A 25486-nucleotide genomic window follows, 5' to 3' on the forward strand; every position below is an offset into this window, starting at 1 on the left:
TGTACCTTCTTCTTTTGGCGACACCTGCTCCTTGCACGGTTGTCTTGGATTAAACCTGTTTCAACTTTTCAAACAAAGGAAAATTGTTAGTTCGGAAATGACGGTCGGTTTGGTGACCTCGATCGTTCCCGGTTGCTTTGTTGCGTCTTCATTTCTGTTGTGAAGTCCCGCCATTGATTTGATTCATATGCCGAAACCCTTTAGACCGCTCAGGCTTGTATTTCCAGATTCTGGGATGATTTGCCTCGTAAGGCTCTCTTTTTTTTTCTTTTTTTTTTGTGTGTTGCGTTTTGCTTGGAGGTTCTCAACGGGGATTTTACTGGAGGTATTTTGTGGGGATTTGTACAAAGGGAAGCTCTGTGGGGAATATTTACAAAGTGGATTCTTTGTGTGGATTTTTGTACAATGGGCATGCTGGGGATTTATTTCAAAGTGGGATTTCCAGGATTCGTTGGGGCAAGCTGGTTGGGGATGTCTACAAAAGAACTCGCTGGGATGTGCTGGGGAGATTCCATTTTTCTTTTTCTCTTTTTTTTAATTTGGGGAGATTCTGTGGGAGATTGTATAAGACTCTGTTGGGATTTATACAGGGGGAGACTCTGTGGGGATTTGTCCGAAGGTGGACTTGCTGGGGAAGATTTCAAGATTTCTCTCTTTTCCTTTACTCCGGAACACCATCAAACGTCATGATTCATCATGCTTGGGTAATCATATCAACGAGATGAGGTGCTTTCCTTCATGAGACGGGATTCCGGGCAAACAAAACATGCCACCTACTCTTTCCGGTGTGTTCTGAACTCGGGGTAAAAATGCAAGGGGGATTCGAAAAGAAACAAAGCAGGGGAAAACAAATTAGAAAAGGAATACCCTTTTCGGGGTGAGAAAGACTTATCTGAGGAAGATAACGCTGGCTTTAAATGACATGACATGCTCTTTGGACTGGACGTCCGACCTTCCATGAACTTGCGTTTTCCTGAACCAGAACAGATCTGTGATTCCAAAACCGGTGGAACTTCGCCGAGACCTTCTTGGAGTGGCGTCATTCCTTTTCGGCCGACAGCGCCCCTTGCGGGTTTTCACTGGCTGACCTCTCTCATTTCTCTTCCTGTCATCGCTTGATAGCACTCTTTGCGAGTTTTTACTAAACAAGCTCTCTCATTTTGGTTTCTCTTCTCCCGTCGCCTCATGGTGCCCGAAGGTTTTCACCGCCGAGACTCTCTCATTTTATTTCTCTCAACTCAGGGTGTGCCGGTTTCCATTTGTGATGCTTATTGGTTTCCCACTATCTTTGGTAATTGATTTGAAAGCTTGTACTTGGTAAAGAGAGGTAGCTGATACTAAACTTCTCAAGTGTCCTGACATGCCCCGGTTTTCAATTTCAGGGTGGATGGGATTTTGTTGTTGGTGTGACTGAACCTCAGGGAGAGGCTGCCTACGTATCCTTTCGGAATCAAGTCAAACGTAGTTCAGGCCTCAATCAATTTTTTTTTTTTTTTTTTTTTTATATATAACGGCTCAAAAGGTGGTAGCGAGAATTGGGTAGTGTTTGGGGAGTAGTGGGGAATAAACACCTTCGCCCTTTTCAACGTGTCAGGACCACTTGGAGTATGATCTAGACGTAGTACCTCTTGACTGCATCTGCATTCACCGCTGTGTCAGGGTCATTTCCTTCGATATCACCTAAATACAATGCTCCTCTTGGCAATATTTTCCTTACGATGTATGGGCCTTTCCAATTTGGGGCAAACTTTCCTTTTGCTTCTTCATGATGCGGCAGGATACGCCTCAGTACCAATTGTCCTACTTCGAAATTCCGAGGTCGGACTTTCTTGTTGTAAGCACGGGCCATCCTTCGTTGGTATAACTGTCCGTGACAAACTGCAGCCATCCGCTTTTCATCAATCAATGTCAATTGCTCTAGTCGAGTCTTAACCCACTCGCTGTCCTCGATTTCTGCTTCGACAATGATTCGAAGTGAAGGAATCTCTACCTCTGCCGGTATTACGGCCTCGGTTCCATAAACCAGAAGATAAGGAGTCGCTCCCACCGATGTGCGCATCGTAGTGCGATACCCCAATAACGCAAAAGGTAACTGCTCATGCCACTGTCGGGAACTTTGTATTGTTTTCCTCAAAATCTTCTTGATGTTTTTATTTGCAGCTTCTACAGCACCATTGGCTTTTGGCCGATAAGGAGTGGAATTCCTGTGTGTTATCTTGAATTGCTCGCACACATCTCCCATCAAGTGACTGTTCAAGTTTGCTGCATTATCTGTAATGATAGTTGCAGGAATACCGAAGCGACAGATAAGATTTGAGTGTACAAAATCCACTACAGCTTTCTTGGTGACCAACTTGAGAGTGACAGCCTCTACCCACTTTGTGAAGTAATCGATGGCAACCAGTATAAACCTATGTCCATTCGAAGCCTTTGGTTCAATTGGTCCAATGACGTCCATGCCCCAAGCGACAAATGGCCAAGGTGCGGACATGGGATGCAGTTCCGTGGGAGGTGCATGAATCAAATTACCGTGCACCTGACACTGATGACACTTCCGGACAAAGCTAAAGCAATCCTTTTCCATGGTCATCCAGTAATAACCTGCTCTAAGGATCTTCTTCGCTAAGACATACCCGTTCATGTGAGGTCCACACACACCTGCGTGTACTTCGTGCATGATCTTTCTCGCTTCCTCGATATCGACACATCTTAAGAGATTGAGGTCCGGAGTCCTCTTATATAACAATTCACTGCTCAAAAAGAAACCGCTTGCATGTCGCCTAATGGTCCTCTTTTGATCTCCAGTTGCATGCTCGGGGTATTCTTGTGTCTTCAAGAATTTCTTGATGTCATGGTACCAAGGCTGCGTATTTGATCCCGCCTCGATTACACTGCAGTAGCCGTGTCTTTCCTTGATTTGGATTTCCAAAGGATCGACGTGGGCGTCGCCCGGGTAGGGTAGCATAGAAGCCAGAGTAGCAAGTGCATCTGCCAGTTCATTGTGACACCTCGGGATATACCTGAATTCTATTGAGGTAAAGCGCTTGCTGAGGTCCTCCACATGTTGTCGGTATGGGATAAGTTTGACATCCCGAGTTTCCCATTCGCCTTGAACTTGCCGGATGATCAGGTCAGAATCTCCCATAATCAATAAGTTTTTGACATCCTGATCGATTGCCATATGTATGCCCATAATGCAGGCTTCATATTCAGCTGTATTATTTGTGCAGAAGAAACGAAGTCTAGCTGTGGCGGGATAATGCTGACCGGTAGGTGAGATCAAAATTGCCCCAATCCCTATACCCTTGGCATTCACGGCTCCGTCAAAGAACATCTTCCAAACATGAGCTTCCTCTGAGATCACTTCTACGGTGTTTACCTCTTCATCTGGAAAATAGGTATCCAATGGCTGGTATTCCTCATCGACCGGGTTTTCGGCCAAATGATCTGCTAACGCCTGGGCTTTCATTGCCGTGCGAGTGATATAAACTATGTCGAACTCCGTAAGCAAGATTTGCCATTTAGCCAGTCTCCCAGTAGGCATTGGTTTCTGAAATATATATTTCAAGGGATCCAACCTGCTTATGAGGAATGTAGTGTGGGCTTGGAGATAATGCCTCAGCTTTTGAGCAATCCATGTGAGAGCGCAACATGTCTTCTCCAACAGAGTGTATTTGGCCTCGTAGCTGGTGAATTTCTTGCTCAGGTAGTAGATCGCCTGTTCCCTTTTCCCGGTCACATCGTGTTGTCCCAGGACGCAGCCGAAGGAGTTCTCCAAGACTGTCAGATACAAGAAAAGTGGCCTCCCTGGTTCGGGAGGGACCAAGACTGGGGGATTCGAAAGGTACTCTTTGACTTTATCAAAGGCTTCTTGACACTCTGTTGTCCACTTAATCGCCGCATCTTTTCTTAACAACTTGAATATGGGTTCACACGTGCTTGTCAGCTGGGAAATAAACCGACTGATGTAGTTCAGCCTGCCCAAAAGACTCATCACGTCTTTCTTCGTTCTTGGGGAGGTAGATCTTTGATAGATTTTATCTTAGTCGGATCTAGCTCGATACCTCTCCTGCTTACGATGAAACCCAAAAGTTTACCTGACGGAACTCCGAAAGCGCATTTGGCTGGATTTAGCTTCAAGTCATACTTCCTTAGCCTCTCGAAGAATTTCCTCAAGTCTTGGATGTGGTTATCCTGCGTCCTGGACTTGACTATAACATCGTCCACGTACACCTCTATTTCCTGATGCATCATGTCATGGAAAATGGCGGTCATGGCCCTCATGTAAGTAGCCCCAACATTCTTTAAACCAAACGGCATGACCCGATAACAGTAGGTGCCCCAAGGCGTGGTGAAGGCAGTTTTCTCGGCATCCTCTTCATCCATCAATACCTGATGATACCCAGCGTAACAATCTACGAAAGACTGTATCTCGTGCTTGGCGCAATTGTCAACGAGGATATGGATGTTGGGCAGCGGGAAATTATCTTTAGGACTTGCTCTGTTCAGGTCTCGGTAATCTACACATACTCGAGTTTTCCCGTCCTTTTTTGGTACTGGAACCACATTTGCCAACCATGTTGTATATTGGACTACCCGGATCACTCCTGTTTTCAGTTGCTTGGTGATCTCCTCTTTAATTTTGTCACTGACCTCGGTTTTGAACTTTCGTTGCTTTTGTTGAACCGGAGGACAATCAGGATGAATCGGCAATTTGTGAACCACTAGATCGACACCTAGTCCCGGCATGTCATCATATGACCAAGCAAACACGTCTTTAAATTCAAGAAGAAGTTGAATTATCGCCTCTCGCGTTTTCTTGTCCGTGTGAATGCTTATCTTGGTCTCCCGGATTTCTTCCGGGGTTCCTAAATTTACCGGTTCAGTGTCATTCAGATTCGGCTTAGGTTTATTCTCGAAATATTCCAACTCTCGGTTTATCTCCCTAAAAGCCTCTTCCGCATCATATTCTGGTTCTGGATTCATTAATTCGCAGTTAAATAGCTCATTGTGACCTGGGCGTGAAGTCCGCAAGCATGTCATATTTAAAGCCGCATTATTAGGACTGAAAAGGAAGATAAGAGGAAAAGTAATAAAATCAGAACGAAAGAAAGAATAGGAAAGCAATGATGATTTTTTTTTATTATTTTCTTTTGAAAATTGGAAGACAACAACGTTTACAACTAGGAATTCGGAATAACAAATGAAAAGAAAAAAAAACGTTCAAGTTATGTCCCGGAGATAACTTGTGATACAGGAAAGGTGGCAGGACAGGTCTACCCGGACTTCCGTCTAGTTGGGAATGGCGTGATCTCCCAGTTTTGGAGCTTGGCGTTTGGCCCCATGTATATCATTTCAGCAGTGCTCGTGCCTTCGCCTGGTTGAACCATGTGGACCTCGTAGAGCATTTCCCTCATTGCCCCACATATTTCCTCGATTTCCTCAACTGTGAAGACCTCATCTTCTTCTTCTTCAGTGTACCCTGGCCTGACAAAAGTCGCATGTAAATCCGGCAGTGGTTGAGGCAACTTCCAGCCCTCATTTCTCCTTTTCTTTGCCCATTTTTCGTCTGCTGGAGTAGGTTTGAAACCTAGTCCAAAAGGTTTCTTGATGACTGGTAAAGTAATGGGTTCCGTCGTTCCCTGAAGATTTCGTCCAAGCCCCTTCCCCGGCCTAAATCCGTGTCGGATCATCTCTTTGGCCACCATAACCGAAGCGTTAGACAAGAAAGGCTGGGGGCAAGGTACTCCCTCTTCGTGCTGCTCTGCCAATACCACCTCGAAAGCTTGATAGACCGTATGCTCACTCCCTTCTCTTGGTTCAAGATACGGGATAGATGGGTCCCGATAAATGGCATGTTCATCTTCTCCATGGACCACGATCTCTTGGTCTTCATACTCGAACTTCACCATCTGGTGAAGAGTAGAAGGCACGGCTCCTGCCGCATGGATCCAAGGCCTGCCAAGGAGGAAATTGTATGATGTGTCCATGTCTATCACTTGGAAAGTGACTCGAGATTCGACTGGTCCTATGACCAGCAACAGGTCTATTTCTCCCATGGTGTCTCTCTTGATACCATCGAAAGCTCTCACGCAGACGTTGTTGGGTCGGATTCTTCCGGTCTCAATTTCCATTCTTTGCAGCGTGGAGAGCGGGCAGATGTCAACACCTGATCCCCCATCCAGCATCACCCGCTTGACATAGTAGTCCTCACATTTGACTGTTAAATGCAATGCCTTGTTGTGTGCTGCTCCTTCCGGGGGTAGATCGTTCTTGCTGAAGGAGATTTGGTTGACGGCGAAGAATCTTTCTGTCATCCGCTCCAGTTGTTCTACCGAGGTTTCGACCGGTACGTATGCTTCATTCAGGGTTTTTAACAGGATCTTTTGATGCTCGGTTGACCTCATTAATAGTGACAGCATGGACACTTGCTCAGGGTGCTTGCGCAGATGGTCTATCACTTCGTAATCCGGCATCTTCATCTGCTTGAAGAACACTTCCGCTTCTTCAACACTCACAGGCTCCTTTGGAGGGAAGCGCCTTTGTGTGGCGTTGTTCAGTTCTTGGGTATTTGAGTACCCTCCAACGAAAGTATTTTCTGGAAGTTCTTCCCTGACCTCCTTACCTTTATACGTTACCAAAGTCTTTTGATAATTCCACGGCACTGTGGACGGGTTGGTCATTGGCTTTTGTGGCACGCGTCCGATAACCACTGGCTCATTCAGCCGAGGTGGTTGAATCGTCCCCCGGACCACATAGGCCCCTTTTGGCACGTACATAGGTTTTGCCTTTTTGATCCCGAAGTTCTGCGTCTTCTTGGCTTGACCTTGTGGTATGTAAAGAACTCCACCCTTTGCTGGTACTACTTTCTTCTCCATCTTCTTTTCAGGCTTGCTTTCTGCAGCCTTGGCCTCCTCCCCCCTTTCTGATTTCTGGTCTGTTTCAGGCCTCCTCGCTGTGTCGACAATGGCAATTATGGCTTTCAAGGCAGGGTCGAACTCTTTGTCTTCACAAATCATGCCGATCAGCGGCCCATTATTGTGAGCGGGCAATGGATTGTTAGTTACATTTGGGATCTCTTCGTCCCTTAGCACTATCTTCCCCTGCTCTATCAAGTTTTCGACCACTCTTTTCAATGACCAGCATCGTTTGTATCATGTCCTTCGGCCCCTGAATGATAGGCGCATCTGACTCCGGCTTTGTAAGAAGGAGATGTCGGGTTTTGCCTCGTTTGGGGAATTGGTTGCAAGAAACCCAACTGGACTAGTTTAGGGAACAATGTGGAGTATTGTTCACCGATGGGCGTAAAAGTCCGCCGTCGAGGTGGCTCCTGGGGGCGGTAGTTATTCTGCGGGGGTTGTGGGTTATAGTGGTTGCGGTAAGGAAGCTGATTTCTGGGAGGTGGAACTGGGCCTCGGTTGGCTTGTTGTGGTGAATGGTTGTAAGGTTGGGCATTCATGACCATATAAGGTTGATGAGCATATGCCACATTTGAGTGGGGGTAGTAGTGTTGTGGGGCCCTTTCCGGAAAATGGGGCCTGGGATGATGATACTCCCTTGCTTCAGAGGCTGCCATAGCCGTTTCTTCCTTCTTCTTCCCCCTTGTCGTCCCTCCAGACCCGCTTTGGACGGCCTGGGAGGTTGCCCTTATGGCTGCTTGACTCAATATCCGACCCGTTTTCAGCCCATTCTCTACCATCTCTCCTATCTTGATTGCTTCCGCGAATGGCTTACCCATGGCTGACATCATGTTTTGGAAATAGTCAGACTCTTGAGCCTGGAGAAAGGTAGTGACCATTTCCACTTCATCCATGGGAGGCTTCACTCTCGACGCCTGTTCACGCCACTTAATAGCATACTCTCTAAAGCTTTCCGAAGGCTTCTTCTTCAGATTCGACAGAGAGTTTCGGTCTGGCGCAATGTCGATGTTATACTGGAATTGCTTTACAAAATCTCTGGCGAGATCATCCCATATATGCCATCGGGACATTTCCTGATCCATATACCATTCCGAAGCTATCCCTACTAAGCTTTCCCCAAAATACGCCATTAGCAGTTCTTCCTTTCCGCCGGCTCCCCGCAATTGGTTGCAGTATTTCTTAAGATGTGCAATGGGGTCACCGTGCCCATCGTATTTCTCGAACTTGGGGGTCTTGAAACCCGTCGGCAGGTGCACGTGAGGGAACATGCACAGGTCGGCGTAAGAGACGCTTTTTTGCCCGCTCAAACCTTGCATATTCTTCAAACTTTGTTCAAGGCTTCTCATTCTCTTAGCAATCTCATTTTGTTCTGCAATCCTGGGGTTCTGATCCTGTCCCGGTGCGAGTTCGCACTGAGGCGGTAGAGGATTATTGTTGGTAGCGAACCTGGTTGGTTCCATTGAGAACGATGGTGCTTGGAATGTGAAAGAGGATGAGTCGAAGCTTGGCTTGTATGTGGCAGGCTGTGCCGTAGCTGGGCAAGGCGATGCAGTAAAGATATTCATGCTTGCATCGGTGGCCGACATTCGGGGATGAGGCTCAGAAGGTGATCCGGCGGAGAAAACGGAGTTGGCTGGGTACCCGAATGGGGTAGCAGGGTAATTTATGGGGACATTAGAAGTCCCACCTGACCTGGAGAATAATTCAGGGAATCCGGGGACGACACTCGGCGGCTCTTTCCCATTGTTCCAATCATCCAGCATTTCCAACATGCGGAGCCGCAGGATTCTATTTTCTTCTGCAGTTGCGGATTCAGGCGTGAGGACGGCTGAGATTGAGCTCTCCTCAGAGACGGGGACTGTTTGCAATGGAATTTCCGAAGACATTTCCACACTTCCTTTTGACCTGGTGAAGTAGGTGTGAGTACTGTTTCTGGTCCTAACAATAGGTAGTTGAACACCTCTCCTTGACCTCGTGAAGTATGAGTGCGAGGCCAGACTTTCACCAAACCAACCGTCTTTTCAAAAACCCTGGAAACATGCTCAATGACAAGCGCACGGTTAATTTGCAGCAAATAACAGATAGTTAATCTCACGTTGGGCATGATGCACCTATACAGTTAAGTGGATTACTATATGTCTGCTACGAGAGCATGCGTCATTCCGGTATTTTTTTTTCTTTTGTTTTTTTTTCTTTTATTTTATTTTCATTTATTTTTCTTTTATATTTTTTTTTTGTAGCAAAATAAAATGCGATCGGATCCGATGAGGATTGCCTACGTATCACGATACTCACGTGAATCAGATCATTACGTAGTTCGAAAACACGAATGAGCGTGAAAGAAGCAAACTCTTTATTATTGAAGCAGTCTATTACAAACTACATTTTGCAAAAGAAAAAGCAAACTTTGGAAATAAACCTAGACTCAAAAATAGACTAAAAATCACCCTGATGAAAAAAAACAGGCAGAAGATGCTAAGATACAGATTTGACCTATGAATGCATTATGGTTTTAAAAATTGGTTTCCGCGGGGCGTCGTTCGGCCTCGCCGCGGTCCTAGGCGTGAGATCCCTCTCAAGTTGCTCTAGCTCGTGCATAGTCTGCTTGACATAACCCATTACTGCCGAGAGGACGGTAGCGCTGGACATGTTCTCACATCGTAGGCATCGTCTGGTGATGGCATGGGCAATGGCCTTGATCCTATCTCTGGTTTGCTTCTTCTCTACGAGCAGGCGTTTTGTCTGATCGCTGCATATCTTGAAAACTTGAGCATCTTGTACATGCTGATGCTTCAGTCGTCGTACTTCCAACTTCATCTGGGCTATTGAGTCATACCAGTATCTGCTCTCAATTTGGAAATCCTTGGCCTGATTAGCTGTTTTGATCTCAAGTGCAGCCATCTCTCTCTTTATCTTAGCAACAGTCTTCTCATGGTCGCTTTCCAATCGATTCAGGTACTTGCGATGCTTATCCGTTCTTGTATCCCACTGTGCTTTGAGCTCTGCTAGGATGTTTTCAGATTTCTCCAAACCATCTCGCCATTCCCTGATTTCACCTTTTAGCCCTTTTATCAGCTGCTCGTCCGATCGACGCCTTGGTTGTCTATCTGCATCCAACCTTATCTGTTTGATCTGGGCTCTGAGCATTTCATTTTCTTGAATCAACCTGTTCCGTTCTCCCAGATCGGTAGCAACTTGCACGTTGTGTTCATATTTCAATTTTTCCACTTGTTGCTTTAACCCGCTGATTTCGGTGCAATAGCCTCTTTCTTTTGCTAACCAATCCCACTGCTTTTGTGATGATTCGGTAAAATTCCGGATGTGGGGTCTCTTAGCTGGCCTTTCATGCTCGAGTTCCCTTCTGTACCATGCAAGGTAACCTGGCGCCGTTTCTCCTTTGGCTTGATCCCGCACGCAAGTATCTGATTTCAAATATTGACCCTCATTCCAGATTTGGCGAATCTTTGCTTCTGGGAACTGTCCGTTAGGACTTATCTCGATTGCTTGAGTGCTTAGATCTTCCTCATGAGGTACTGTCTGGCATTTTCCGAACTGTCTTAAAACTCGGCCGGGTGCGTAAGGTTGAATGCTCTTAAGCCCCATCAGCAAGAAATGAGTTTTAGTCGCTGACATATATAAGACCTCATCAACGGGCAACCATCCCAACTTCCATTGTATTTGGCTGGCAGTAAGAGCTTGAAAGAACGAGGTCCAAGCCAGGACTCCTTCGGGCAAACTGATCTCTTTGGCTCTTGCGTAAGATTCTTCTATGCGGGTCTTATCCGGGGAACCACGGCTCAAAATCTCGGAATGATGGCAAAGGTGCTCGGTCATCCATATCTGCAGGAGCAAGTTACAACCTTCGAAGAAATTTCCCCCAGCTTTACAAGCTGTGAGAGCTCGAAAGATGTCGGATACCACCATAGGCGCGAGAGTACTGTCACTTTGCGTGAGTAAAGTGCTGACGACTCCCGATATCTTCAAATCAATGTTTCCATCTTTCCTGGGAAATACCAGAAGTCCCAGAAACGTTATCATGAACGCTACCCGTCTGTGCTCGTCCCACTTCTGACGAACTCCTTTGCTGCACAGTTTGTTGATTGGGTTATTGAATCCCCCCTCGTGGCCGTATCTATCATATATGAAGCATGGAGTACAGAATCCGGCTGCTAGATCCGGGTTATGGACTGTTCTAGGTATTTTCAATAAATCCAGGAACCGATGTACTGTGACGACTCTTGGGGCGACCAAGTATTTTTCCCTCAGCGGAAGTTCAGTATTCCCGATGTATCCGGCCATTTCTTCCAAAGTTGGGGTGAGCTCAAAATCAGAGAAATGGAAAACATTGTGCGCCGGGTCCCAATAGGTAGCCAAAGCTCTTATGATATCTCCCCGAGGCTGGACTTCCAACAGACCCACAAGACCTTTCAAATATTTCTTAACCTCATTTTGTCCTTCAACACCTAGATCTTTCCACCATAGCCGTAACTTGATAGGGATTTTGGTCATTATTGAAAAATGTTCATTTTGCATCGTGCTCATCCTGCACATTTATTAAGGTGATTTTAACAAAAATGACTGACTCAAAATATTTTACAGAGGGGACCAAGCTTTGAACACGGCCTTTAAGCACTTCGGGGACGAAGATTTTAAGGCTGTGTGGGTCTAAAAATGCTAAGCAAAACCCAAAAGTGGCTATTTATGCAAAGTCAGCCTTCCGGCGTCCCTTTCGGGAACATTCGGCTATTCACGTCAAAACAGCATCACCTGACTTATTTATGACTCTTTAAAAATTTGAAACATATTTTTTTTTTGATTTTGGCTATTTTAGCAAAATGGGGGTTGAACCCGACGAGGGTTGCCTACGTATCTCACATCCGGTAAGAATCAAACCGGCGTAGTTCGGGCATACCGTGAATAGAGAAAATTAAATAAACCTAAAAATAAGTATTTTTTATTATTTTTGAAGAAAGATAAAGACTCAAGAAAAAAAAAATAATTTTTGCAATATTTGGACTATCAGTCTGAATTTATAAAAAGGGTATTACAAAAGAAAGAAATTTTTTTTTTGAATTATGAGTTTTCCATTTTTTTAAAATAAATACCAATTCTTTTTTTTTGATTTTGAAAGTGAAAGAATTTTTTTTTTTATATACACCCTTTTTTTTAATAATTCAAACTAAGAAGACAAATTTTGTTTTTATTCTTTTTTCTTTTTTTTCTTTAGAACAATTCCGGTGAGGTTTTGACAATACTTGAACATTGGTTTTATTTTTCCAAAATAAGTAATTATCTCCCCACGTTGCTATTTTCCTCTTTTTTTAGAAACCGGTCAGCATGCGGAACCGAAGCAAATAAATGCACAAAACAAATAGGATGCAGCAGGGTGGTCTTTTCAATTCAGGTTGCCTGTCCTAGACGGACCCAACCCCTGTGTTGAGCCCCCTAAGTCAAATGCAACATGATGCAAATAAACGTTCCTACTAGGGATCCGGCATGAAGTTTCGTTATACTAGGTTTAAACCTTGGTATTTGTTCTAGACTGTGTACCCGAGCGGACCAACTCGAGTCGAGGAGGGGCTACGTACCGGGGACCCGCGAGATCGTCCGGCTTTGTAACTTGTCCGTCCTCTTTCTTATTTTAGGTATTGACATTAACAGAATAGGGAGTCTCGACCAGCGAGCTTCTCCCTGGAGGTAAGAAGAGAAGGGTTTCGGCACAGTTTATATACAGTTCAGATAATATCAAAGCGGTAAAAGACAGCATTTAGCACACTATGCAAAAACATGTAATAAAGATCAGATAATAAAGCCAAATATAACAATTATTCTAAGCTCGAATTCTTGAACCCTGAAACAGTGGTTCTGGGTTATTCCCCAGCGGAGTCGCCAGAGCTGTCGCACCTCCTTTTTGCGCGCCCCACCCCGAGGGGTAAGATGCGCGGGTGGAGTTTTTCCAATTTAAGTGACAATATTCGAAATGGGATTATTTATTTAATTCAGAGTCGCCACTTGGGAAAGGTTTGACTTTTGGTGTCCCAAGTCACCGGTTTTATCTTGAATCCCAAATCGAGGAAATTTTCGACTTTTCCAAATGAAATCTGCGAACCAGAAATTCTAAGTAAGGAATTCTGTTGACCCGAGGGAAGGTGTTAGGCACCCTCGAATCCCGTGGTTCTAGCACGGTCGCTTAAATTGTTATAATGGCTAAATATCTGATTTAACTACATGTTGTGACTTACGTGCTTTTATTAAGTTTAAAACCGCTTTTATTATTATCATTTATTTTTATGGAATTGCAACGTCGTGGAAATGCATCTCGAACCACGTCGCAATCAATGCACCCGTGATCGTCGACACATTCGGACTTCGTTGAGATTCGGATTTGGGTCACATCAATGTGCACCCGAATTTAAGAATATGATTTAATTAAGCCGCGCCTTCAGAGTCTAACGCGTTATTATCTTTGCAGAAGGCCATGAAATTTATTAAATGACCTGTCTTGAATTCTAAATAATTATCATGGTTATTTATTGAGAGCCCCGCAATTTTGCACCTTTATTTGGCGAGGCTTGTCTCTATTTTAGAAAAGGATATCCTAAAGTGGCTACATTTTAATATATTTGTCCCTAAAAACTAAAAGAGAAGAAAAATGCTAAATTAACTATATGCTTTTGTCTAATCCGGATTCTTATCAATTTCTGATTGATTATTTACAAAGCGGAGGAATGCCATAACTTATGAAACATACTTTAATTGGACAAAGAAATTACATTCGAGATTGACCCAATATTATACTTGTGTCCAAACGTTTCTTGAATTGAATTTTACTAGACTTATTGGGGCTGAAATGAAGGAATTAACTACTGGGCGTTGTTACTAATGGGATTTGAACATGATATTATGTACTGCCTAACGAGACCCAGCAAAGACTAAAATAAAACAAGTCAACATAGTATAAGTTTGGAGTATCCATACCTTGTATTAACAAATAGCTACAAACTAAAACATGAAGGACCAAGCTCAGAAGTGTATTAGTTAACAATACATTTTCGTACTATTGAACTGGGGACTAACAACTACACAGGCCCCTTAATATGCCATGAATATTACAACAAATGATTTTGAACTTCTTCAACCTTTTTCATTTCATGCTTTCAAGCTGTTTCAATTACATCAATATGGGCCTGAAATGTGTACCTGGAAATGCTGAATGTGCACAGGAGAAAAAGAAGAAGATGTTGAGATCAGCAGCAAAATAAACAGGACTAGCAATAGCAGCAGGACAGAGCAGCAGCAGAACAAAACGAACAGCAGAAAAGGGCTCAAGTGCAGAAATGCAACTATGGCCAATAGAAAGAAATAGCCAAACGAGAGCACAACCCAGTGGAGTAGAATCAAGAACTCCAAGCAGACCAAACCAATAGTGAACCAATGGAAAACACTTGACTAAATAGACACAGCTGGAACTTCAAACAATCAGAATTGATTTCAGCGAGTTAAACAACTGAAAACCCAAATAACAAATAGGAAGAAACAATTTCTGATTGTAGATTGTATAATTTCTGTATCTCTTTGTATGTCTTTCAAGCTTTCTCTTTCAACACTCCTCACAGTGTGTGTATTTTCTTTCTTAGTTCTGATTCTCTCTATCTCTTTTCTTTTTTATGCTCTCTCTGCGTATCTCCTATTATCAGATGGTCCTCCTCCCTCTCTATCTCTCTCTCCCTTGTCCCTCAGATGGTCTCCTATCCCCCCCCTTTATAAGCCTCAAACTCAAACCTTTATCAGCCTGTTGGATTAATCAAATAACCCCTCCCATGTGCTCCCTTTTTCAGTTCCACTTAGCTATTTAAGTATTAATCCCATGACATTCCCTTGGCAGGCTTTAACTTTTCATTTTATTATCTAAAGGCAAGTATGGGCATTAAAATATATCTGACAGCATATACTGTCAGATTGTTTAAACTTAAAAGCTTCTTAATGCAGAAAAACAGGCTGTGCACAAGGCACATGAGGTGCACCAATGCACATGTTGTGCCAAGTGCACATGCCCTCCATTTCAGGACTTTAAACAAAACAATCCTTCTTACATTACTGATCAATTCAAACAAGCTATAAGTAAGCAAAAACTGGTTCTTGATTGGCTCAAAGCAAATGTTCATCAGAAGCAAATTGGTTTACTTTGTTCAAGACAGTTGAAACTAATTGACGACACATGTCGACTCGACTATATTAGCATTAACATACACAATTGAAACCAAAAATCAGACATTTAAAGTGTGGGACACATGGTTTGAATCATACTGACTAAACAGAAATACCCTCGAGGAGTCAAACAATCAGTGCACATTTGGAATACAACCCAATACATATGTCTTATCAGAATATGAGGGGTTCAAACAAACATAGTGGTTCAAACAAGGTGGACAAACGGAAGTTGGTAAAAAATTCAAAAAAAACACAAATTGACACAAAACATGAACAGACATTTAATCCCTCACATGGACCAAACAAATAAGGGAAGAAGGCAGACTCACCTCGAATCTTGAAAAATCGGAAACCTTGACTCGGACTTGGACAGACTTTCTTAAGGCTGAACGGACTTTAATCGAAGTGTTTCTCAGATGAGAAACACTTCGATTAAGGTCCCTTGGACCTTAATTTCTTTGGCTCGAACGGGTATGAACTAGTGGCGAGGAACTACAAAGTTCCAAAACTCAGATCCGGGATTCGTGTTTCCCTGGTTAGATTCGGACCAAACCAAGTATGGTTTGGTCACGAGGGGGGTCTGGGGAGTGTCTGGTGTGAAGCTGGGGTTGGTTGGTGTAAGCCGAGTTTTAACTCGAATCTTCAAATGAAGATTCGAGGACCTAGGGGATGATTCGAACTACATGGTTAGCAGATCCATGTTCAGGCTGGCAAGGGGGCTCTAGGGTGTTAAGGGGAAGGTCACCGGCGTTCAGGCCGCCGGGTTTCTGGTGAAAGTGTGCAGGGGCGGCTAGGGTTTGAAGGGGATGGGTTTGGGTGAAGACGACGAGGCCGGGGTATTGGATAGGGGGGGTAGGGTAAGGATTTGGGCTTATATAGTTAGAGGGTGGGTCGATCTCAACCGTTAGATCAATCTAGATCTACGGTTTGGATCTGATGGTCTTAAGTGAAACGGTGTCGTTTCAAATGTTGAGGGTTTGGGTTTGGTCCGGGTGTAACGGGTCGGGTTTGTTGATGGGTTATGGGGATTGATCTTGGCCGTCGATCACTCTGAGATCAACGGCCCAGATCAGGCACGACTCAAACGACGTCGTTTGGACGTCCTGGGCATCAGGTGACCTGGGCTGGGCAGGCCTGGGTCTTGGGCTGTTTGTTTGGGCCAATTTTGTTAAAATTGGCCCAAGTCCGGAAGGGGTCTTTTTTTATTTATTTATTTATTTATTTTTTTTCTTTTCTTATTTATTTTAAAACAAAGCTAAGCCAAAAAATCAAATTAAAATTAAATACACACTCAAATACAATTATTTGCACACATACTAAAATATTTCAAAACCGGTAAAGTCAAACCAAATAAAATCACGGACGAAAATGCCTATTCACGATTTTCTATTTAATGACCGAATTACGGTTTGAATTACGCAGGACACATATATTTTTTGAATTTTATTTTAATAAGGTAAATAAATAAAAATGGGCCAAAGTCATAAATAAATCAACAAAGTGCCGCACAGAAGTCCGAAATTGTACAACAGGGCCAATTATATTTGTTTTTATTTCTTTTTGGAGCGATTGTCGTGTGAAGCAAAAATCACGTGCTCACAATGGGATATCTAACACATCATCTTTCATCAAACACATTTGAATCTATTTGTGATAAGGCTGTCTTAACATCTCCACTTTCATCAACATCTATAATTTATATGCAATAATAATTAGTTTAATATTAAGAATAATTAAATTTTAAAATGTAAATATATTCAATTTCACATAAAAGAAAATTACCAGTTTGAGTTTGAGAAAAATCATGCAGCCAATTTTGAGTAGTAATACATGTTTGGACATTTTCTTGATAGATGCAACTTTTGTACTTGGTAAGAACACACTCACCAATGCTAAATGCTGATTCTGATGCTACAGTGCCATATACTTTTTATATTTTATATATTTTAAATAAATATTTTTATTAGACCCACAGACCGCCTAACCCAGCCTCAATCAAGCCTTACGGGCCATGGGCTTACTCGGGTTGGCTTAAAGCCTCATTTAAAACTGACTCTAAAAATTCTAGCTCAACCCTATTAAATTATGGGCCGGGTGAGCTGGCCCAACGAGCCAAGCCCATGGTGGCTCTACAAACAACTAACACCCTGCACTGAAGGTACCAAAACTGCAATTTCCACTATCACTGAGTTATAAAGAATAAACGGGTGAATAAAATCAAGGGGTTCGGCAATATTAGGTACATGTTTTTTTTTTTCTCCCCAAAATAATGAACAAAAAATGCTAGGACCAATTAGGAGGTCTTTAAATGTATAATTCACTTACCTATGTAGAGGATACCTGTAAACAACTTTTTGCAACACTTTTTATTTCAATCATGTGTACACCTACTTTACAGGATAATTAGAAGGAAATCAATTGAATCCCAATTAATCAATTTATATATGAGAAACTACTAGTGAATATTATATTCTTTTATTTACTAATAGAATATTCAGTTTGTGTTTTAAAGTTATTATGAATGGCCTCAATGTGATAAACACATGGACGTGCATTTGATTGTGTTATGGCTTGCAAATGCACATACTTTGATGTCCAGTGGAAGTCAGGGACACGAGGAAGATTGTGTTGATATAAACACAAAATTTGCTCTTTCTCCAATTAAAAGTCTCCCTCAGTTTTCCATGAAGAATATAATCAGATCAAGAAAAATAGGGTTCTTATTTTTACTAAAACTATATTAATAAAAAAATTGGTACCCATGTCATAGATAGTGTTTCAGTATGTTATATCTGATTGCATAGTAGTAAAATATAAAAGGACTTAACTTATATACGTTGGTAACGTAAAAAAATAAAATAAAATAAAATAAATAATAATAATTGTATGATTACTGTAATTTAACGCAGTATGTTGCATGCCTTTTGATTATGAAACTTCATTATCAAATGTATATCATAATGAGCGTTGGTCGGCCTTAAAAAGGTATTTTAATTAAGTCTAAAATTCTCAAAAAAAAATCTCCTTCGTTCTTCACCCATTAATTAAAGAGATATATTTGATAAGTACTATACACAAGTTCAGGATCAGTCCTCTTCACGACATCAACAGTATCAAGAGTTGTTGAAGTACAAATCAACTAAGACTAATTATCAAATACTATATATGTTTTCACATGGTATATGTACTTTTTTCTTCTTCGGAGTATAAACAGTATTTCTTCTTGATTCACTCTATTTTCAAGATTGTTTACATGTGGCATTTTTGTTAACTTCATCAAATATAAAGATAAAGTGACACGTCTTCTACGCATAAAGTTGTACAACGTTAAGAGCTGTTCAAGTACCACATGTCACTACTCTATTTTTCAAATTTACCATGTTTGATGACAGTTGACACAAAGAGTTTCATACGTTAGTTACTTGTAAGTCAAACTTAATCCGATAATATTTTAAAAAATTATATTATCAGCGCGTATAGAACATAAAGTCTTTCTTTTATCTAGCAGCTCAAAGCTCAAGGAAGAAGAAGTCTCAAAATGCTAGCTAGTCATGAGCTGGAACAATATGAAATTGCATCATGGTCAATATAGAAAACAATTCTAAGATGGAGCCAAACCTTTGATCTTCTTGTTTGTGTATAAAATGTTTATATATTATATAATATAATCAAATACGTATCAAGTAAGGAAAAGGATGGGAAAAAAAAATATACGAACGTCCAACAGAAACAAAGGGAATTTTCTGAGAGAGATGGAAGAGAACTTGCACACAAGTATGGAAAGCGAAAGCGAAGTTGATAAAAATATGTCAGAAGGGTAATAAAATTCCCTTTTTGTAACTTATTTCAAAGAAGATGATTGGCAAAAGAATTATGGTAGAGAAGAGTTCCTATCACTACTGTCCTATTGTCAATAATTTAAAGCTAGCAGACAGCCCATGATCCATATGATATTTTCCCTTTTCTTCTTTTTATCACTCTAAAATGACATCTCATAATAGATTACGAGTTTAATTAGTATACACTAACGCTATAAATTTATTTACACTATCAAATCATGTAAAAAGGGAACTTTTATGACAATCATGAATTGATAACCTATAAAACAAACATAAAAATTGAAATGTTATAATAGGTAAATTATATTTGTAGATATAAAATTTCTTTATATGATCGATGTATAAACTATATATAAAGGTTAATCTCATAAACATTAGTCCATCACTTAATCAACCAAAAATCCAACTAATCAATCCTAGATTTTATCATTAGGTTTGATATCTGTCTTAAAATAAGACACTCCCCCCCCCCCTCTATCTACACTACCCTTGCATTCTCAAACCCATATGGACCCTTCTCTCCATGCCCTCACATGTTGCCCACTAACATCCATATCTGAACCATTTAATGACTGGGCCACAGCTTGGATGGGACAACAAAAATTAACCAAGCAAAACTCAATGGCTTTATAAGGTTTAACTTCACGTACTGTTTTACAGTTCCTTTGTATTTTTCTTCCATTGTTGCTCTAAGCAAAGCTTCATTTGTAAGCCCGGCCACTAAGTAAATGTGTGGTCCATTATTTATATGACAATGTAATGCACATCAAATCAATCATGTTACAACTTTTTTACTTTGTGACATGTAGATCAGAATGAACCATTTTCTTTTGTGTTATGATGTTGTATTTGAATACTACTACTTATTTAAGGAAAAGAAGAGTACTTGGAATTGGAATCCCACCTCTTCAAATTCAAAAAGGAAATCTTGAAAGTCCAACTAGATTATTAGAGATTGATGGTGTGTATTTTTTATCTCTTGACTATTGATATTGGGTAATGATAGAATTAGGAAAAACACATAGTTTTGAGGCTAGAAATTCATGTTTTCTAGGGTAAATAGGACAAGCAACTTCACATTAGTCAAAGCACTATCCAAAACCAAAATCCACTCTATACTTGAGATGAGTAAAAGGAGTCTATCAACACCTCACTTTCCCATGAAAACCACAAACCCACATGATTTGTTTTGGGATATTGAAAGATCACAAAAAAACTCCTCTCAAAAGAAGATCTCTTTATGCCCCCCTTATCTCCTCCTTCTCCCTTCACCCACTCCAACAAATAGCAAAAATTAAACCTCATTTCCTTTTCAGTACTCTTAATTAAACCTAATGTGCTAGGGATCAAATGAAACCTTCTCCATCCTCAAATACCCCGTCTATTCTAAAACACTATTCTCTTCTCACATTCTCCTTGGCTATATCTTGAACAAGGACCCTACATTAATTAGCCTCTTCACCTACTCTCTAAACCAGGAGAATTCAACCAAACGTTGACAGGTGTCAAATTCTGATCCTGACACGTGTCTGAGCTTCAAGCAAATGCTGGCCCCCACTTGTGCTGACTTGGCAATTCCAATCATGGACAAACATGGGGGTCATCCAAGACCCTAAGCTTTCATGCATACACAGCCAAACTCCCATTATTGAACTCAGCAAATTAAGGGCTATGGGGGAATGGAATTGAATGGCAAAGGGCCCTGAATGATGGATCCAAAAACCAAAGTACAAATATGAGGTGCAATTATTCATGCCATAGAATTCAACTCCCCCAAACAAGTATTTTAAATTTTTAAAAAATAAGCAAAAGAGGAAAAAGAAAAAGTATCCACAAAAAGTGAAGGAAAAAAAGAAAAGACAGTAAGCCCCAAAAGCATATAATAAACTCTTATCATTTCTAGTAACAAAAACTATGCCAAGTTGATTGATATTGATACCAATATCTTATATCCCTCCCCCTCTTCATTTCTTCTTTTGCTAGTTCCATTCATATAAACAAAAGAAAAGAGAGTACTTCTCTTTTCTTTTTATTCATCTCCCCCTCTATATCTCCCCCTTCTTTCTCTTCTTTGTTCTTCTTCTTCTTTTGGAAAACCCCAAGTGAGAGAGCAAGAGCAATGAAAAACGCAATAAGATGCTGCATATCTTGCATACTACCGTGTGGGGCACTTGATGTGATTAGAATAGTTCATGCTAATGGCAAAGTTGAAGAGATAAGTGAAACTCATGTAAAAGCAGCTGAGATTATGAAGCTTTACCCTAAACATGTACTAAAGAAGCCATCAACATCTTATTCCTCAGAAGGAGTAATTTGTCCCAAGATCGTTGTACTTCCTCCTGATGCTGAACTTCAACGTGGCAAGATTTATTTCCTTATGCCAATCCCAGCTTCTTCAACTGAGAAAACTCGTTCAAGACCATCAACTACAACAAAGAAAAAGAAGACAAGATCTTCTTCATTACCCCAAGCTCATGATCATGGGAATATTGGCGGAACTAATGGTAATAGTAATAGTAATAGTAATAGCAATAATTTGATGGTTTCTAATGATCAATATTTGAGTGAAATTTTGTCGGAGAAAATCTCAACACAAAGAGATAGAAGAAGAGGAAGAGTTGGTGTATGGAGACCTCACTTAGAGAGCATTTCTGAGACTTCAAGTGATCAACCATAAATTAATTGCGAGGTTATTACTATTCATTTTCACTTCACTAAGGTTTCTCAAGGAAAGTTTGAACCCTTTCTTTTAGTTCCTTTTTTTTTTTGTAAATAAGCATAGAAGAAAGAAAACAATAATATCTCCCCCAAAAATTTGTATTATTGTTTGAATTTTGTATTAAATCATTTACTACCTGTTTTATCAGAAAATCTACGGTGATCAGAGTAAACTAGATTTGTCCTAAGATGTAATTTGTGCCCCAATGTTAATGCTTATTACTTTATTTGGAATTTTGTTTCTTTTAAGAACACATTAATATCAGCTATATCGTTCTGCTTTCCTGGTTTTGGTTCCCCTCATGTGTCGGCATTGACGCAAAGCTCATGTTAAATGTCCGAGTCAATTCCTTCTAAAAAAATTATGAGACGGTTGGCATTAATTACTAATTCTTTTTCTTTTTTTATTTTGCGGAGTAATTTATACTGACAATTTTTATCAGAAAGAAAAAGAAACTAATACTAATTTATGCAATTAAGAAAGAAGATTTCTAATATGCATTTTTAAATTAAGAATATCACCCACCTTAATTATACAAAAGGCACAAGCCGCTTCGTGACTAAATTATTCACCAGCCAATTAGATATTTGATTAAATTAATTTTGAGGCCATTTATGAAATTTAATTTTGAGGATCAGCGCATCATTAGATCTAATTAAAGTAGTTAAAAGAAACAAAATCATGACTCATGTGGGACTAAATATTGATTTGCAATTTGAAACTAAAAGAGAAAGGAATTCTTCTTTGGATCATTGCTTGATACGAAGATTTGCATATGGTCCAAAAGCCTATTAACAACTAGATTATGAGCTAGACTATCATGAACTTTTCCCCCTAAAAAATATACTTTCTATTCTTTATACAAATGTTTGACAATAAACTATATATATTAAGATAATCAGAGAGTACTTTAAGTTAAGTTTGACGGAACAATTGTTCCCACACTGCTTTTCCCTAAGCATAGAATGATAGAATAATGCACTTTTAGAATTGCATTAGGCCTAAGTGGAAAACTAAGTGATGAGACTATAATTAAATCTTTTATGCCAATAGCTGGCATCCTTAAAAAGCTTCCTTACCAATGCTTAGGACCCTTTCATTTCCAGCAGGGTCAGATTCATCCGTTCTTATTATATATATTGACGTAATGATTATTATTTGCAGTATCAGTGAATTTAGCTTGTATAGCATATTAGTTATCATTTTAATAGGCCTACAATTAGTGTTTGATAATAAAATGGATGTTATGTCTAACTCAACTTCAAAAGTTGACTAATGAGGTAAGGATCATCAAAGATCATGTAAGTTTACACCCATCAGTTTAGTTTTCACCTGATGTGAGACACAACAGTGTTATCATAAAATTTGCATGAATTTAACTTAAAAGTGATTATTTGTATAAATGCTTTCTATATCACAACTGCATAAAGTTAATTGAACTCTTTATTCACTTAATTATTGTTCTCTGGTTTTTTTTTTTTGGGGGGGGGGGGGGAGGGGGTTTGTTGGGGTTATGACTTATGACAATGGCTCGTAATCCCCATATATTCGGATTCATTTCAGTTTCTGAAACTCTCTTCCACTAAATTGGGGGCCAGCAAAAAGCTGGCATGATAATTATTTGGAATATAATCCATTGGATTCATTGATTAGATATCTTCTGAGGGAAGAAAGAATATCAGAATACCGAATTTTGTCGACTTTCACCAGCAAAAAATTCAAGTGTTAGGGGTAGACACTGAAATTTTAACAGGTCAAGATAAATTTTAAATTCAAGACGACTTTTGAAATATTAGGAGTCTATTAAGATTACTTGGTGGCTACTTCATACAAACCTTAATTCATGTCTATAAATAAGGTTACATATGCCCTTCAAAGATTATCTCAGCAATTACATAAACTCTCGGAATATGCACAAATATATAATCTCCGAAATTCTATAAAACTCTTGAAATATTCATTAAGAGATCAAAGACATGTCAAATATGTCTTGCTCAAATTTCTAGCAACATTCAAGATCCAAACTGAGTGCTGCTACATGCTTTTAGATCATCAAATACATCAAGGAGATGCATTATCATTCTACGTTTATGATATTCTACGTTCGAGAAATACGTCACTAAGGCCCTTGAATTATGGATAATAAATCGGAGAAGAATCAAGGGATAAACACAGTTGTAACCTGCAATATTTATCATAAAATCCTTTTTTCTTTAAAGTTGTTTGTGATTGCAGTTTTATTTTCTGCACAACTTTATTGCAAATAAATTGGCACGCCCAGTGGGACCAGTTCTGCCCTTAATATCTTCCTCTTGCAAATTGAAAATTACAAGTTTCAAGATTATCTGTTGTGATGGTCGGGTACTTCAAGTCTCGTCTTCAAGTTTAAGCAAGCCTACACCTCGACAAACCTTGAAGTAGGAGCATTTGTAGACACTGAAATTTTAATAGGTCAAGATAAATCCTAAATGACTTTTGAAATATTAGGAGTCTATTAGGGTTACTTGGTGGCTACTCCATACAAACCCTAATTCATGCCTATAAATAAGGCTACATATGTCCTTCAAAGACGATCTCAACAGTTCCATAAACTCTCGGAATACGCAAAATAGATCAAATATACTATCTCGAAAAAACTCTTGAAATATTCATTAAGAGATCAAAGACATGTCAAATATGTCTTACTCAAATTTATAGCAACATTCAAGATCCAAGCGGAATGCTGCTACATGCTTCTTGATCATTAAATACATTAAGGAGATGCATATCATTCTACGTTTATGGTATTCTACGTTCGAGAAATACGTCGCTAAGGCCCTCGAATTATGGATAATAAATCGGAGAGAAGAATCAAGGAATAACCAGAGTTGTAACCTGCAATATTTGTCAATAAATCATTTTTTCTTTAAAGTTGTTTGTGATTCACTACTAGAAATTCGGCAAAAATCGACCAAGGTCGGCCGACCAACTCTGGTCGGTTTTTCAAAATATTTTATTTGTTAATTTTTTTTTACAAAACCGACAAACTTGTTCGGTTTTCTTTGGCGCAAAAACGCGGGAAACTATTTTTGAGTCCCGCAAAAATTATTTTCAAGAAACCGACCAACTTTGGTCTTTTTTATAAAATAAATTAATATTAATATTAAAAAAGACCAAAATTGGTCGGTTAATTCGGCCGGTTATTTTAAAAAACCGACCAACTTTGGTCGGTTATTTTCGTGCGAAAATACAATTAAAGAGTATAAATCAAATAAAATGCAGTCTTAAAACAAAATGCATCAATAGTCTAGTGATAGAATAGTATCGTATCACAATACAAACCCCGGTTCAATTCCCAGATGGTGTATGTTTTAATTATATAATTAAAATACTGACCAACTTTGGTTGGTATGCCCTTTCGACCTTCAAAATACCGTCCACACGTAAATTAGAGGCGGATCCAGAATTTGAAGTTTATGGGTTATTGTCGCAATCTCAAATTAGTATACCATAATAACTGAGTTCACTGTTAGATATTTATAGATATTAGTAAATTTTTTAATAAAAATACAAGGTCTACACAAAAGTTACTAGGTTCCCGAGAACCCATACACTATACTCTAGATACGCTCCTAACGTAAATAATCGCATTTTGGACGGTTATTGGCCATTACCGACTAACTTTGATAGTTTTTTGGGGAGAGTTTTGCCCGGATTTCTAGTAGTGATTGTAGTATTATTTTCTGCACAACTTTTGTTGCAAACAGTTGGTTTCAAATCTGGATAAAATAAAAAAGCCACATAAGTTAATGATCCGT

The 25486-nt window shown here is 40.1% G+C and overlaps 1 protein-coding gene across 1 annotated transcript; it reads left to right on the forward strand.

Moving 5' to 3' along the window:
• Positions 1-20289: 20289 nt before the first annotated feature.
• On the forward strand, positions 20290-21873 carry LOC107805810 (uncharacterized). The gene has a single exon (XM_016629892.2). The coding sequence runs from the start codon at positions 21090-21092 to the stop codon at positions 21645-21647; it is 558 nt and encodes a 185-aa protein (XP_016485378.1). The 5' UTR covers positions 20290-21089; the 3' UTR covers positions 21648-21873.
• The last annotated feature ends 3613 nt before the right edge of the window (positions 21874-25486 follow it).

The sequence above is a fragment of the Nicotiana tabacum genome, chromosome 3 (genome assembly GCF_000715075.1).
Source record: "Nicotiana tabacum cultivar K326 chromosome 3, ASM71507v2, whole genome shotgun sequence".
Lineage (NCBI taxonomy): Eukaryota > Viridiplantae > Streptophyta > Magnoliopsida > Solanales > Solanaceae > Nicotiana > Nicotiana tabacum.

Excerpts from the sequence above, each read along its gene's own strand:
- LOC107805810 (XM_016629892.2), top strand. The coding sequence starts at position 21,090 with ATGAAAAACGCAATAAGATGCTGCATATCTTGCATACTACCGTGTGGG.